Genomic DNA, 16,959 nt, shown 5'->3' with positions numbered 1-16,959 from the left:
TCACATCCTTCCTCTCTTAGCTCGTGACAAGCTTTTGCTTTCACATTCATTTATGCTATAATCACCTGATTTACTGTTATTATTCTTGCTTCAAACAGTAAACTTTGAGATAAATTTAAAAAATAAAGACATTTAACTTTTATTTATTCTTTTTTTTGCTGTTCTTTTTTTTATATGCAGATCTGATTTTCTAGCCTGTATCATCTTCCTGTTGCCTAAAGAACTTTAATATTTCCTGTAGACTGTCAAGAAATTCCTTCAATTGTTTGCCTGAAGCAGTTTTTCTTTATTCTTGACTTTTGAAGGACATTTTCACAGATCTCTTTTTTGTTGAAGGAAATACAATTCTAGGTTTGCAGGATCTTTTTATCCTTTAACACTTTAAAAGATTGCACTCAACTATATTCTTAATTGCATGGTTACTGATGAGAAATCTGTTCCAATTTTTATCATTGTTTCTCTATAGTGCAGGTGTTTTTATTCACCTTCAGGAATGTTTAAGATTTTTTCTCTTTGTTTTCAAATTTTTACAGTTTAAATATGTCATATCTACTTCTTGGGTTTTTTTGTTTGGTTGGTTTTTGTTCAGTTCTGCTTGGTCATCTCTGTAGTTCTTGGAACAGTGGTTTGGTTTCGGTTATTAATACTGGAAAACTCCTGGCTATTATTTCCTTAAATATGTCTTGTTTATTCTTCTTTTGGTATTTCAATTACATTACACATTACATCATTTTCTACAGTTCTTTAGTTCTTTGATGTTCAGTTCTTTCTTTCTCTCATTCTTTTTTCCTCTTTGTGTTTTAGTTTGGGTGACCTCCTATCTTCAAGTTCACTTATTCTTTCCTTGACTGTGTTAAATCAACCAACAAAAACATTCTTCATTTCTGTTACTGTTTTTAACTTCTACCATTCTTTCTTTACAGTTTTCCTCTTGTGTGCTCATTACCTGTCTGTTCTTGCATGTTGTCTACCTTTTTCATTACAGCTTTAACACATTGATCACAGTTTTAAATTCTCTGATAATTCCAACTGACATCTGAGTCATATTTGAGTTTGGTTTTTATGATTAGTTTATCTTTTCAATCTTTTCTTGATGTCCAGCATGCTTTGCAATATTTTGTTATATAGGCAGTAGATATTGAGGTAAGTAAGCCTTTAGTGTGAAAGTTTTTGTTAATTTGGCCAGGAGTGGAGCATCTTTGATATTTGTTGTAGTTTTAGGTATGAAAAATGCTTCAAAGTCCTCTAATGTCCTTCATCCCCCCTCTTAGCTTTGGAGTTTCTCTATATACTACTCTTCAAACAGAGTTTGTCTTTCATCTTTTCCCACTCAAATACATGGTTATTATACTGGAGTCTTATGCAGCAGGGGCAGGATGTGGTGGGACGGGGTGTTCTCTGATCTTCTAAGTCTCAGTTTTGCGAGTGCACAGTGGGCCTGCGGTACACTGCACAAAGAGTGATAAACTCTTTCTGGCACACTTCCAAGGTAGAGATATCCCCCCTATCAAAAAAATGCCAGAGATCATCTTGTAGCAGATATGAATACAGAGGAAGCAACGAGACCATCTCAGTCACATCATCAAAGAGGCTTGGGCCTAAATAGCAGGAGTTATTTAAAAATATGAATAAGCAGAGTGTTGACTTAGAAATGCAGTATTTCAGCAAATCTGAGAGGATGCATTTTGTAAATGGTCACTTAAAACAAGAGAGTGTGCCAAAATTGGTGTTAACTTTGTGCTAAGCCAAGCTCAAATCTCTGAAGCAAAATGCACTTATGACGTGATAAATTATTTACTTAGGCAGCAAAAGCAAATAGGATAGGTTTTCCTGGCACTTTGATTTTAGAATAATAAATGAAATCCATGTTGAAGATGAACAAATGCTTAAGGTGGCTCTTTTGTTGACACAATTTGTTTTTCTTTTCTTTACATACACATAGCATCAGGTGGCAGATATTTAAAGAAATATGCCAACTTGGCTTAGTTTTTAAATCATTTAAAATACTTAATGATATTATTTAGCCTTACCAATATACTGCTATTTGCCTTGCTTGCTGATCAAAGATTCACAAGACTCTCAGCCCTTCTATCTTCATTAGGCAGTATGTTTATCATCATTGTTATGTATGACAACATGCACTGATAAGTATAATAGCTTCTGAATAAAGATGCCTGTAATAATGCCGTGACCTCAGAAAATAGAAGGAATTTTAGGTCTCAGAAGTGTTGTTAATTTGACATATTCTCTTTGAATATAATATTTAGGAAAGAAAGTCATTCTGTCAATATTCATTTTCTTATAAACTTATAATACAAATATGTTGTGTGTCTAATTTTTTTCATCTTTACAAAGCATCTCTGACAGACAATATTTTCCCCCAAATAGCTGCTGCAATATTTCCCATCCTTCATATTCTTCTAGAGCCTTGATGTCTATGTTTTCTTCCACGAGTCTGGATAGTGATGTACAAGTTCTACCCATGAAGCCACCACATGATTTTGGAGGCTGGATCATACAAGCCTTATGCTCCACCTTAATGGCTTGAGATACTTGCTTTGGAAACCTACCTGCCATGCTATGAAGGAGCTCAAAGTAGTCCATGTGGAGAGACCTCATGGAAAGGCCATGCAATGGGCACTCCTGTGGGCAATCTGCTTAAAGTCCCAGCTAACAGCCAGCATCAACTACCAGACTTGGGGTGAAGACACCAGAGGTGTCTGTGTTGCAAAACCAGCCCAAGCTGGGAAGCCTTCTCAGCCTCAAGCCTTTTCAGACATTTAGTAGCAGAGACAAACCATTCAAATGGTGCCTCCCAAGCTCCCAACACACATAAACCACATAACCACATAAACTCAACACACATAAACCACGAACATAGTGAAATGGTCATTTTCTGCTTTTAGGAGTAGGGTGGTTTGTTTTCCAGAAATAATTGAATCAGCAGCTGAAATAAAATGTAGAGGTTTATCAGAAAACTGGGAGCAGTTGTTGCATGTAAAACTCAATTTTCACTGTAAAACCAGGAAGAATTAGATGGTGGAAGTTTGCAGGAAATGATATAAGGCCCCTGAGGTAGAAGAATTCATCTCCTCCTGTAGAAGTCCTAGGGAAATTCTCCTCTTATTAGCTGCTAGGCTTTTGAGTCCATTTTTAACTTGCCTGGCCCTCAGCTGCCTCACATGCAGAACCTGACAGAGTACCAAGCTCATGCGGGCTTCATGAATGCAAGGGTTACATCCATTCCCTCTCTTCCACCCCAATGATATTCTGAACCAGAGAATACTGAACTGTGTGAATTTAGACAAGAAATCTGGGTTGGGTCACACCATGTGAGGTCAGGGATATGGAATGTTCTGGTTGCTATCTAGGAGATGCCGTCCCTTTTATCCCTGGAGATTTATTGTCTGATTAGCTAATGAAAATATTATAGCCAGTAAGGGTACACTATTATGTGATCACAATGTTGCATTTATTTGACTTACAAACATTAAAAATATATACAATGTATGGTAAGATTCTAAACTGTGTGTGTGTTCATGGTTGTGTGTGTGCTCATGTGCAAATGCACATTCCTTTATAGATACCAGCTTCTATCTAGGAACAGGAACACCTGGATGGCAGGTAGAGGGAGAAGGAGCTGAAAAGAGGATTTTGAGGGGTGTCTGGGACTCATGAAGCTTCCTTCTTGCTCTTCCTTTGTTGTGTGGTTGCGCCTTCCAGAAGCCTCAACATCTTTGCCACCCTCTTTCCCATTGTAAGAAACAAGAAGAATCTCCAGAAGAAAAGGCCTTGCTTGCTTGGAGAATTAATAGAGAGAGAATACTTTAACCTTTGCCCCTTCCTACTTCCCACTCCCTTAGAGATCATTCTTTTTGGTAAGTCCCATGCCAGGGCCAGGTATAAAAAGGCCGACCTCTGTCTTGTTTCTCTCATCACTTCCTGGATGCTGAGGAATGAAGGAGACATGATTAATGCTGTACAGGTGACTTGCTGCCTCCAATTCCCTTAATAATGGCACCATTAAAAGAACAGACTTAACCATGACAAGTGACAGTTGAGCATGAAGTGGCCGGGGTGCCTGCTCCTCAGAGGAGGCACAGTCCAGGCAGCTGCCCACGAGGGTGTGTAAGGATATGCTTCCCCTGCCCAGTCTAGGTCCTTCCTACCCAACCTGGTTAAGGAGCCTTGGAACCCAATGACGGTTAGGTTCAGCTGGGGTTCCAGTAAGTCAGACTTCCAGGCTGAACACCAACTTTTACACTGTTCCAGCATTCAAACAAAGTGATACATTATATATGTGAAATACGTCAATTTTATTTATTAATTTTGCCTCAATAAAGCTGGAAAGAAAAAAAATGATAAAGCCAAGACCACAGCCTCCCTCTACACCTTTTGGCAGATCTAAATTACAGGAGGCTGATTGAAACAAAAGCCCCCCAACCTGGGGTGTGAACTGCACTCCCAGCTGCTCCCCAAGGTCTGAATCTTCTCATACAAGAGCCTGATACTTTGCAGAGGCCATAACTGGAGGAAATGAGTGCTTTTGTTGCCCTTTATATTATCTGATGGTTTTCTCTGTTGTTATTGTTGCTTCAACTGAGGAAATACTAATTCCAGAAAAGGCCCTGGTTGCTTGGCTATAGGGGACTGACATCCAAAATGAACAAAACAAAACAAAACAAAATAAAACCAAAGGCAAGGTGGAGGGAAGGGAGTGAGAGAGAAAAGAAATAAGAGACTCTTCCAGAAAGAAGAAAAGGTCACTGTGTCTATTTTCAGTGTGTAAAATATTCCATTAGCTTTATTATGTGGAGGACATTAGCATTATGCACTGCGGGAAGGAACATTTTAATGCAGAACATCTTTTCCTAGCTTCAAAAGACAAGAGTAAAATATAAAGGTAATGAAAGTGCTGTTGGGATGATGTCTTTCTCCTTGGGGGCTTTGTATGTTGGCAGAGGAACAGGCTAGCAGGAGCATAATTTGCCAGATCAGGAATAAGGTTGGCAAGAGAAGGAGAGGCAGGCGGGGCCCTCCGTGCCAGTGAGACCCGGGGCTCTGACTTGCAGAGATGCGGCAGGACCACACTCTGGGGCTCTCCTTTGCCCTTGGACAGAAGGAACCCAATAGCTTTCCTGGGAAAGGCTGGGGACTCTGATCCTCTCCTGTTCCCTTATGATAAATGGGCCTTCCCCTGGGGCTTTTAAATTCACAAAATAAAATGTATAAGGTTATAATAGGAACCAAATACACTGAAATAAATCTGTGAAAAAGTAACTGTGATTATATTAACAAATTTGCTACTTTATGAAGGCAATAAATAGTAACTAGTACTTGGGTTTTCAAAGTAGTTATAAGCATAAATAACATTTTAGGATGTGGAGACATTGTGGTTTCTACTGATAATGTAGCTACAACAATGTGGTTTGCTGCCTACATTCATAATTGAAGGAAATGCCATATTTTTAAGATGTTGGTAAAAATCATGATGTACTTCATTTCCCATCCAAGCTCATAGATGCTCTGAATAATATCCACCAACTTCTTAGGAGTCCAGGGACCTCCTCTCTAAGACAAGAGGAGAAGGGGAACTAGCCTCTGCTCTCTGTGTTAAGAGGAGGACACTCAGCATTCTGAGGAGCAGCATGCTGGATGGATGATGGAGAAGAGAAAGACCCGCTGATCCTCTGTCCAGGGACAGCCAGTTGGGGGTAAACTGAGGGCCTGTGTCTTGTTTGCAAAGGTGCCTGTGAGGAGAGACCACCAGAAGGGGGGTCCAGGTGTGTTCTGGACAGGGAGGAAGCCTGCTGAGCCCTGGGCCACAGGGAAGACGGAGTGGGTGGAGCAGCATCTGGGTGCTCCCAGGCCCCCTGCAGGGTGTCCAGAAATTCAGAAGTGGCCTCTCACAGTGGGGTAGGAGTCCGGTTCAGGGAGAGGAAGGGGCTGCAGAGCAGACCTCAAAGGAGGCAGGACCTAGGGTAAGAAGACCTTGGCCTGAGTTACCACCTAGGGACTCCAAATGGGTCTTGGAGTCTTTGATTTTCAAAGTTGTGTCCCCTGCCACACTGGAGAGATCTCTTGTCCCCTGGCTCATTTCAGATGGCTGTCAGGGTACCTGCAGCTTTGTGAGAGTAGCAGAGGGGAGGGGCAGCTTTATTAGGAGAAACAAAAACCTATGAGGACCAATAAAATGGATGTTAAAATATCAGCAAGGACGTGGCCTTACTACTTCACACTAATGTATGTAAGAATTTGATAAACATGTACAAATTGTTTGTTAATTTTGATGATTGGCTTTCATTTATTAAAGTAGGCCACTGAAAAAAACTCCTTTGAAATATAAACTATTTAATTGCCAGCTGCTAGAAGTCCTTGAAAGTAATAGCACTGCATTTAAAATATCTCACCATTCATATTTTTTGAAGCTTCTCCTGACACATTGCCCAAACTCTAAGCTATTGTTACATTCTGTTCATTTTCCTCAACACGTCCATGTTGAAAAAGAGGGCTTCTGTGTTTGAGTTACATTAATTTACACATGATAAATATTCTAAATATATTCTGAGCATTTAAACAGGCGAAGCAGGACTTCTCTTTGATGACAATTTGTCAATTAGTACTTTAATCATATTTATGTCTTATTTATACCCTGACAACCTCCAAAAAAAGATCCCAGTGGAGGATTAGCTCATTTCCTGTGTGTAAGTGATCCTTTCTCACTGCATTTTGCTAGCCTCAATTTCTAAGGTCTAATTGAATAGATTGCCTTGATCACTCCAGAATCTTAAATTAGGGACCTTAAAATTAATCCCTCCAAGTTGCCTTTTTCAGCCAATGAGAGTGGAAGGCTTTTGGGAAAAGCGCTCTTACATGCCAAGTCCCTCATAGATGCTGCCTCCATGTTTTAGTGTTTATGCCAATCCGTCAGACACACAGAGGAGTATTTACTACACTCCTTTGCCAGGGCACAGGTCCCTTGAATACTAAACACTCTAGTGATGTATGTTAAGGTTGTAAAGGGATGCTTAACTCCCTGATCACCCGTGTGTTTTGTCAACTTTAATCAGCACTGTGAGCAGCCCTCACCCCATTTGGGAGGCAGCATCCCCTTTCCACCAAGCCACCCCCAAACCTCATAAGCCCATCCTCTCCTGCCTCCAGATACTAAGAATGCAGATTCCAACCTTATTTATATCCTTGTCATCTAGGCATCATGGGCCCTTTATCTAACTGGAGAAGAGCTTCCTGTCCAAGGAGCTACACGGCAAGGCAGATAGCAGAACTCAGCACTCAGGGTCTTCGGAAAGATGTTAGCAGGGAGGTGCTGCTCACTCTCATATAAGCAGGTGTTCTTGCATGATGACAGGAAGGGAGAGCCTCTGGGTGGGGCCTCCGAGATGGGGTGGGGCAGGTGGTTTTGGCAACTGCAATAAGTGGGAGCATGAGGCTGGGTGAAGGCAAGACATCGGGGCAGGCTGTAGACATGTCCTCACCTTGGCAAGCTGAGGAGTCTGTTCTATCCTGCTAGCCCTGGAGAGCCCCAGTGTTTCTCAGCAGGGAACCCACGGGCAGGCAGGTATCTTAGAAAGCTGACCAAGGGGCCAGCCAGCAGATTGCATGGGGTTGGGGGATGCCCTTCTGTTCAGAGACCTGTTCATATTAGGCAGATATGGACATGGAGAGGCTGTCCAGGTATGAGATGGCACCATTCCACTGACTATGCAGAGCATGATCACCTGCTTTCTTCCAGGGCATACAACAGTTCTGTCTGTGGTGCTGGGATGGCACCACTGCCTTATCTGATCTGATCTTCTCTTATCTTAAAGGCCACAGAAAGGTAACTATCTCTGGGTCACACAGCTGAGATGGTCTTCTAAATCCCAACCTCAAACACCTAGACCCTTCATCTGCACAGCATAGAGCTATGGTATCTTCCAGTTTGCTTTGCAAAGAGTTGGGTTATAGACATGTTGAAAGTGTCTGCTCTGACACAGGTCTCCCAGCCCAGGTCTGGGTCCTGCTCATTGGCTTTTATGGGGCCTCACACCAGTTACTCAATCTCCTTGAGTCTCAGTTTCCTCATCTGTAAAGCACTTTTTTCCATCAACTAAGAATTGTCAGGGGACATGTGTGATAATGCTCATGAAATGTCTAGCCTGTGCCTGGCACATGCAAATGCTTGGGAAACAATGGCCACTGCCACTATTTCTGTCCTTGCTGTGGTGCTGGGTGACACGCCCTGTCCCTGCGGGGCAAACAGCGATGTTTCTGGATCAGGGAACCTCCCCAGGCCCTGAATGCCTGACTCATATAATCATCTGTTTGTCGACCCCCATGAACTAAAACCCTTAATTCACGCTTCTTGATAGTGACAAACTACTATTAAAATTCTCTGCTAGGGGGATCCCTGGGTGGTGCAGCAGTTTGGCGCCTGCCTTTGGCCCAGGGCGCGATCCTGGAGACCCAGGATCGAATCCCACGTCGGGCTCCCGGTGCATGGAGCCTGCTTCTCCCTCTGCCTATGTCTCTGCCTCTCTCTCTCTCTCTCTCTCTCTGTGACTATCATAAATAAATAAAAAAATTAAAAAAAATAAAATTCTCTGCTAGGAGCTGAGGGGGACTTGTTACGAGTTAAGATATATTTAGAAGCACACCTAAGGTTGATTCTGCTTTAAGCTTTTCCCCCTAAGTTTGGAGTTCTGTTAAGTTCCTGAGACATAACATCAGTCATTTTGCAAGGTAATGAGAAATTGTGCCAAGATCATTTGCAAGCCCAGCTCTCAGAGCCTTCTTTGGTTTTCTGGCTTGTGATGCTCCATGTCACACAGGATAGGTGAGCACTTCTTTCCTCCTTTGCTCTAAGATAGAAGCACCAGGAGATCTATGTCAGAGGGCTAGTCATCATCTTCCCAATCAGAGGGGGGCTGGTGTTTCGGGTGCACTTAATTTCTGTCCTGGCCATATAGGGTTGAAAACTAAATCAAAGCCACTTCCTCTCCATTACCTTCACCTGCAATCAGATTGCACTTCTCTAGTGAAAAAGCAGAATTTATCTGGGGAAGAGCTCACTCGCAGGTGAGATATACTGTGTCACTTTGGGGCCTCCCTGCTCCTGAAATGATAAGGAATGATAAAGAATTTTTGGAAAGAATTGGTCTTTCTTATGAGAAGCTGTTATGCCTAGAATGGAGGCAAGCAGAACTCACCTGCACATAACCAATCATATCATGCGCTTAGAGAACTTGTCAGATGAATTAACATAATATTCACCAGGGCAATAATTTTTTGCCACTGTCATGAAGAGGTTATGTAAGCAGCACAGTCATGCAATGGACTTGGATAAAACAGGAACACTCCCACGAAGACGTAGGATTACAGGGCAGCAGTGAGGATTCCGTGTACTCTCTGTATTTTATGTTAGAACTCCTGAATTACACGTGTATCTCCTCCTGGGGATCACATCTGACATCCACAAGAAGATGGGTCTGGCCCAATTCCCTGTAAGTCTGGAGCCAAGCTGTTCCCCTCACCCATGTGAGATGGGCACCAGGGAGCGGAAACACCTAGAAAGGCCCAGGGCGTTTCCCTGGAGGGGCTACACTACATGAGAGCCTAGTCACACAAGATGGGGATGAGAGAGCACCCAGGATGGATTTCTGCAGACCATGTGGGCAGACCACAGGGTAGGAGGAATGAAAGCTCCTGTGGGAGGTGGCACAAGGGCCATGAGCAGATCTTAGGGCTGATGGGAAGATGGGCTGCTGGAGGTAGAGACCCGAGTCCAGGCAGAGAGGCTCTAGTCTGCTCTACAGACCAGCGGGAGCCCTGCAGTCTGTGAGCTAGAGCCAGGCATGGGCTTTACTGACTCAGGAATATTGACTTGGAGCTTTGGTAGATATATTAGAAAGGGAGGCTATGGAACAGGGTCATGAGCTGGAACATGTTTCACGTATCAGAAAACAGGTCATGAGGCCCTAGAATCAGGCAGAGGGACTGAGGGAGACACTAGGACAAGAGCTTGGGATAGAGAGGAACTGAGGATTTCCAGAGGATGTGGTGGGCAGAGGCTAGGGAGCTTTGTATGTGGGCAAATGCAAATTGGAATTCTGTCCAATTTCTAATTGAACAGAAATCAAGAGAACACTCAGGTAGCACCCAGAATATCCTAGGCATCTCAAGATTCATGCGTGGGAGCAGATTTCTAGATAGTCCTCCAGGATTTGTGCTTGAGCACCCACCGTGGACAGAAAATGTCCCTCTAACTCAAGAATTGAGATGCCAGCCCCTCTTCCTCATGTAATGGGGTGGAAGGGCCCTCAGGGAAGCGACAAACCTTCTTCAGAAGGCCAAATTGCCTGGAGCGACTTCCTTTCATCTGTGGGCACATCACCCACTCCCTGGGAAGTGATAAACACCCCTCCAAAGGTCAGACATTACATGGTCTCATTCATTTGGGGAATATAAATAATAGTGAAAGGGAATAGAGGGGAAGGGAGAAGAAATGGGTAGGAAATATCAGAAAGGGAGACAGAACATGAAGACTCCTAACTCTGGGAAATGAACTAGGGGTGGTGTAAGGGGGGGAGGGCGGGGGGTGGGGGTGAATGGGTGACGGGCACTGAGGGGGGCACTTGATGGGATGAGCACTGGGTGTTATTCTGTATGTTGGTAAATTGAACACCAATAAAAAATAAATTTATTATTAAAAAAAAAACACCCCTCCAGCAAAGAACACCCATGGGTACTGGGTACCTGAGCACCCATGGGAGAGGCCAGGCGGCTGCATTCAGGGCTCTGGTCTCCTCTAGACTTGAGCATGTCAGCTGAACTTTGAGTAACTCCATTTGTCATGATTCAACATTCATGCATAATAAATCATGCCATGCTGTGAGTGTTCCTTGCGAGATATCTTGCCAATTACCTAAAAACCAGCTTAAGGGCTGGAGCAATCAGGTGCTGCATAAATCTGAGCTTCTTTGGTGGGTGGTGTGTGTGACTCAGGCACCCTGCTGTGGAATTGGAGATGGTGCTATTACCCAAGATCTGGCTGATTAGTGCTTGGCTCCTTCGTGTGCAATGCTACATGCATAAACATGCACCCAAGTGCCTCTGTCAGGGTGACTCCAAATTGTTGTGTGGACACAGATGGCTCTGGAAGGAAGATATGTCACTTACAAGATTCATTTGGCTTTCAAATTCTGCGTGCCATTTCCAAAGAAATGCAAGGCACTATAAGAACCAAGAAAAATATCAAAAATCATTTCAGGAATGCAGAGAATTATTTTATTTTATTTTGATTATTTTAAAATATTTTTATTTTATTTATTTGGGGGAGAGAGGCAGTGTGAGAGACCATGAGTGAGGGGGAGGGGCAGAGGAAGAGGGAGAAGCAGACTCCCCACTAAGCAGGGAGCCCAACACGGGACTCAATCCCAGGACCCCAGGATCATAACCTGAGTTGAATGAAGGCAGATGCGCAACCGACTGAGCTGCCCAGATGCCCTGAGAATTATTTTATTTATTTTTTATTTTTATTTTTTTTGAGAATTATTTTATTTTATTTTTTTTATAAATTAATTTTTATTGGTGTTCAATTTACCAACATACAGAATAACCCCCAGTGCTCATCCCGTCAAGTGTACCCCTCAGTGCCCATCACCCATTCACCCCCACCCTCCACCCTCCTCCCCCTCCACCACCCCTAGTTCATTTCCCAGAGTTAGAAGTCTTTATGTTCTGTCTCCCTTTCTGATATTTCTCACACATTTCTTCTCCCTTCCCTTATATTCCCTTTCGCTATTATTCATATTCCCCAAATGAATGAGAACATACACTGTTTGTCCTTCTCCGGTTACTGTGGCCAAGTTCAAAAAGGGTGTTGCCTGAGTTCTCCTCTGGGATTTTGATGGAATCTTGTCTCACATTTAGATCTTTCATCTATTTTGAGTTTATCTTTGTGTATGGTGCAAGAGTGGTCCAGTTTCATTCTTCTGCATGTGGATGTCCAATTTTCCCAGCACCATTTATTGAAGAGACTGTCTTTCTTCCAGTGGATCGTCTTTCCTCCTTTATCGTATATTAGTTGAGCATAAAGTTCAGGGTCCACTTCTGGGTTCTCTGTTCTGTTCCATTGATCTATATGTCTGTTTTTGTGCCAGTACCACACTGTCTTGATGACCACAGCTTTGTAGTACAACCTGAAATCTGGCATTGTGATGCCCCCAGATATGGTTTTCTTTTTTTAAAATTCCCTGGCTGTTTGGGGTCTTTTCTGATTCCACACAAATCTTAAGATAATTTGTTCTAAGTCTCTGAAGAAAGTCCATGGTATTTTGATAGGGATTGCATTATACGTGTAAATTGCCCTGGGTAACATTGACATTTTCACAATATTAATTCTGCCAATCCATGAGCATGGAATATTTTTCCATCTCTTTGTGTCTTCCTCAATTTCTTTCAGAAGTGTTCTGTAGTTTTTAGGGTATATTTTGAGAACCATTTGAGTGGTAAATGGTTCTCCAACCTTTTATTTTCAGGTTGTAGGTGTCCTTCTGTCTAAAATGAGTCTCTTGTAGACAGCAAATAGATGGGTCCTGTTTTTTTATCCAGTCTGAAACTCTGCGCCTTTTGATGGGGTCATTAAGTCCATTCACGTTCAGAGTTACTTGAACTTCTTCTTAAAGGGGAGTTTTAAGAGTCCCCCTTAAAATTTCTTGCAGAGCTGGTTTGGAGGTCACATATTCTTTCAGTTCCTGCCTGTCTTGGAAGCTCTTTATCTCTCCTTCCATTTTGAATGAGAGCCTTGCTTGATAAAGTATTCTTGGTTGCATGTTCTTCTCATTTAGGACCCTGAATATATCCTGCCAGCCGTTTCTGGCCTGCCACGTCTCTGTGGAGAGGTCTGCTGTTACCCTAATATTCCTCCCCATGAAAGTCAGGGACTTCTTGTCTCTTGCTGCTTTAAGGATCTTCTCTTTATCTGAGAATTATTTTAAATTGAGCTCTAGGGACAGTCTCAAGATGCCTCATCTCTCTCTCTCTCTCTCTCTCTCTCTCTCTCTTTTTAAGATTTTATTTATTTATTCATGAGAGACAGAGAGAGAAAGAGGCAGAGACACAGGCAGAGGGAGAAGCAGGCTCCATGCAGGGAGCCTGACGTGGGACTTGATCCTGGGTCTCCAGGATCACGCCCTGGGCTGAAGGCGGAGCTAAACCACTGGGCCACCGGGGCTGCCCAAGATGCCTCGTCTCTTCACCAACCCATTGTGTCTCTACTGCATTTAGAAGGATTTCTGCAATGACCACAAGGTACTGCTATTTGTTTTTGGTGCTTTCTATGCCTGTAAACCATCCCAGGACAGCCTGGAAGCTTCTGTGGCTCTCTTGGTGATAAAGAGACCACCAAGACCCCATGTGGTGGTGATAGACAATGTGGACCTAGGAGGGGGCAGGTGGCCTTGGAGGGTAGCAACTTAGTAGGATGCTGGGCAATAATGGCAGAATAAGAGTAATGGGGAAGCCATGCGGTTCATGTTTGCTTTGAAAATGCCCAGTGACTTTGAATAAAAGGGATAGTATGAGGGAGACTCCTGTAGGGTGATACTGTCCACATGGATGTTGGGCCTTGTAAGGGGAGCTCAGATAGGAAGGCTAAAGGGGTCCCGAATGATGGAGCTTGCTGAAGAGCCAAAGTTTTGCTGAGATGAAGGATGGCAAAGGTCCAAGGCATGGCCAAAGGAGGTGACTGGCCCCAACGGCTGCTGACTCATATTCATTAATTCACCTTGTACATTTTACTATGCCCCAGTGCACAGCCAGTTCTAGAAGATACCTCTCTCTGCCTGCATATCTTATTATTGCCTATTCCCAAAAGCTAACTGCCATCATGTCATTCAAGAACTCATTGCTTCATCATTTATCTTTAAATGATTTCTGGGACAACCAGCCCCACAGTTCTTCCCTACCAGCTCACGAGCTTCGCACATGGGGCTCTCTGTTCTTATGTGGGCTTGCAAGTCACAGTGATGCAAAGCTCAGATGGATAGAGATGCAGACCAATGTAAACACATTCTGCAGTCGTGCTTCAAAGACTCCTTACTATTTTATATACAATCCAGATAGGTTAAGAATATAGAGGGCTCCATGTAAAAGAGGAGGGAAAATCAAGGCAATCAGTATAACACTCAAGCTCTGTAGGTCATAGTACATGCTGTGCTCAGGGTCATATTTTCAGATCTAAATCCAGCATCTGCTAAGCTCTATGTTGGGGATTCATGTGATTCTCAAAGTTTCAGAAAATGCTAAAGCTCATCAAGGAGGTAAGACAAGAAGGAGGTTGCCAAGAATAGCCACTTCCAGTCATTAAGCAGGGTCCTATCCTCTTTCTGTACCACTTTTTTATGCAGAGGTGCCAATGGCAATGTTATAAGTACCTTTAAAACACACACAGATCGTTGGCCTCATGAATGAGGTAGCCTGGTGAGAGGTTCTCTGTCAGAGGGAGAGACTGACTTCTACAGATGTCAAAATGGAAACATCAGAGACATACCAAAAATGGCCCTAGATTCCCATGAGAATGTATAATGCAATCATCAACCCACGATGTACCACAACCCTTGCTGAACTGATATGCTCGGCATGCGTCAATATACATGTAAGCTGAAAAATATGAAATTGCTGCCCTCTGTGCAAACTGGCACTTAATGCTATAAGTAGCAAGGTGGATCAGTAGCCTTGGCCTTTCCCTAATTCAGGAGGGGCAGGGGCATCTCACTGACCATTCCTGACACACGTGGTACACCAAAGCCTGACGTGAGGCCATCTGAGGCTAACAGATACTGTCCATTTAGCTGCCTCCTGAGACACTTGCGGTGCCCTTCATTACCCTTCTCATGGACCAGTGCAGGCCTGGCCAGGCCAGACCCCGCATTCCCGCACCATGGCCAACGGCCACTGCACAAAACCAGGAGCCCCTGGCACTGCACTTCTGTTTTAGTTCTCAGGAGGTCACAGGACCTGTGTAGGGGCCTTAATCTTAAAAGAGATGCGAAAGAAAAGGAGAGGGGCCAAGATGGCGGAGGAGTAGGATCCTCAACTCACCTGGTCCCACCAACTCACCTGGATAACTTTCAAACCATCCTGAACACCTACGAATTTGACCTGAGATTTAAAGAGAGAACAGCTGGAATGCTACAGAGAGAAGGGTTTTCACTTCTAACAAGGCAGGAAGGAGGAAAAATACAAATAAAATAAAATAAAAAAATCAAGTGGGGACGGAGCCCCCATGAGGAGCCGGGTGAAGGCCAGGTGGGCAGGAACCTCTGGGACAGGAAAGTCCCGCCCCGGAGACGCAGGAACTTTACAAATCCGCACTGGATTCTTCCGATGGAAAAGCGCTCAGCAGGGAAATTGGGCAGAACCCCAGGAGGGGCAGTGGAGCCTCCAGTTTCCCGGAGTCACTAATAGAGGAAGTGCACCCCCGGGAAAGCGCACCGCACAGTGCAGGCCGATCTCGGTAAAGGTGGGGCCTCAGGGAGAAGCTGGTCGGTCAGGCAGGGGAGGGGCTCGGGCAGAGGGGTCTGCGCCCTGCTGCTTTTGGGAGCCCTGCCCTGGGAACACAATTCCATTAGTGCAGGCCCCAAATCCCAGGGCGCCGAGTGGATGCAGCCCCTGATCCCGCGTTCCCCTGGGACAGGTGGAGATGGAGAGGGAACAGGACAGTGAGGACTCTCCTGCCGCCGGATGCCCCCAGGCTGTGCAGGTCCCACCCCAGGAGCACCTTGGCCAGTGCGGACTGGGAGACTGTGGTAGTTACTGTGGGGAGCTGACTCCAGAGCTGGAGACCTGGCCGCCACCAGTGCTGTTGTTCCTCCTGGTGTCATGGGTCCCTGGGAGAGGCCGGGGCCCCAGGAAACAGAGGCCTCATAGGGTAAACAGCTCCCACTGAGCCTGGCAGGGGGCGGGACATCTCCCCCAGGTACACACACCTGAGAATCAACATAGCAGGTCCCTCGCCCAGAAGACAAGCTGGAAGGACAGAGGAAGAGCAAGTTCCTGACCAAGCAGCCCTGGAAAGCTCCAGGAGAAGTTGAGGGATTTATAGTATACAGAACCAGAGGGTACCCAGCCTATTTATTTTTCTTCCTTTTTCCAGTACAACTCGTTTTTATATCAGACTGAAATTTCCAATTTTTTTTCTCTTTTCCCACCTTAACTACAATATTTTACCAGATCTTCATTTTTTAAGTTTCTTCCTTTTGGACTTTCATATTTCTACAATCGCAGGTCTTCTAGATGCCCTTCAGCATACTCAATTTAATTGTGGGATAAATACAAGATGTGTTTCTTGTTTTGCATTTTTTGTTTTCTCTGCCTCATTTTGTTCTACAATGGCAGAAGTTAATACCTTCTAAAACATGACCAGCATGCACCCAGAACCAAGTGGTATACTGTGCTGGGTCATTCTGTGAGATTCCTAATTCCTATTCTGTCCCCCTCTTTTATCTAATTTATGTTCTGGTGATCAATGTTGCAGCTCTCTACAAGTATTTCTGGTTTATATAAATTTGGGACTGAGCATCTTCTAACATACAGAACTTAATACACTGAGAACCAAGAGGAGAACCCTCTAGGACCCCTCAGGTATACTACATTGTCCCTCCACTATAACTTCATCACCACCACCATCTCCCAGTACCCCCCCTTTTTTCTTTTTCCTCTTTACCTTTTTTTTCTTTGTTTCTTTTTCTTTTTTCCTTTTGCTTTGGGATTTTTGGTCTTTTATTTTTTACTACATTGTTTTAAAATTTGTTTTTCACTTTAGTGGTCCTTTTGTTTTATTTTGTTCTAATCTTTGTTTTCATTTTCTGGTCTCTGACCTCGTCAAAATCATCTAGGCTGAAATTTACTTAGGTTGTGGTTGATATTCTTGACTCAGCCCATTCATACAGCCACTCT

The 16,959-nt window shown here is 43.9% G+C and overlaps 1 protein-coding gene across 3 annotated transcripts in view; it reads right to left on the bottom strand.

Annotated features, from left to right (window-relative positions):
* SYNDIG1 (synapse differentiation inducing 1) overlaps positions 1–16,959 on the bottom strand; it is a 188,791-nt gene that overhangs the window by 38,778 nt on the left and 133,054 nt on the right. For 2 of the 3 annotated variants that reach the window (XM_055321329.1, XM_055321328.1), the window contains exon 4: positions 11,179–11,232. The exons of the other annotated variant lie outside the window; for it this stretch is intronic. In XM_055321329.1, the coding sequence (XP_055177304.1) occupies positions 11,179–11,232 (54 nt within the window). The remainder of the gene's footprint in view (positions 1–11,178; positions 11,233–16,959) is intronic. 3 annotated transcript variants of the gene reach the window in all.

This window comes from Nyctereutes procyonoides, unplaced genomic scaffold, assembly GCF_905146905.1.
Source record: "Nyctereutes procyonoides isolate TBG_1078 unplaced genomic scaffold, NYPRO_anot_genome, whole genome shotgun sequence".
In the NCBI taxonomy this organism is placed as follows: domain Eukaryota; kingdom Metazoa; phylum Chordata; class Mammalia; order Carnivora; family Canidae; genus Nyctereutes; species Nyctereutes procyonoides.
The sequence above is the reverse complement of the archived record's forward strand: the minus strand, read 5'-3'. Positions and strand labels throughout refer to the sequence as shown.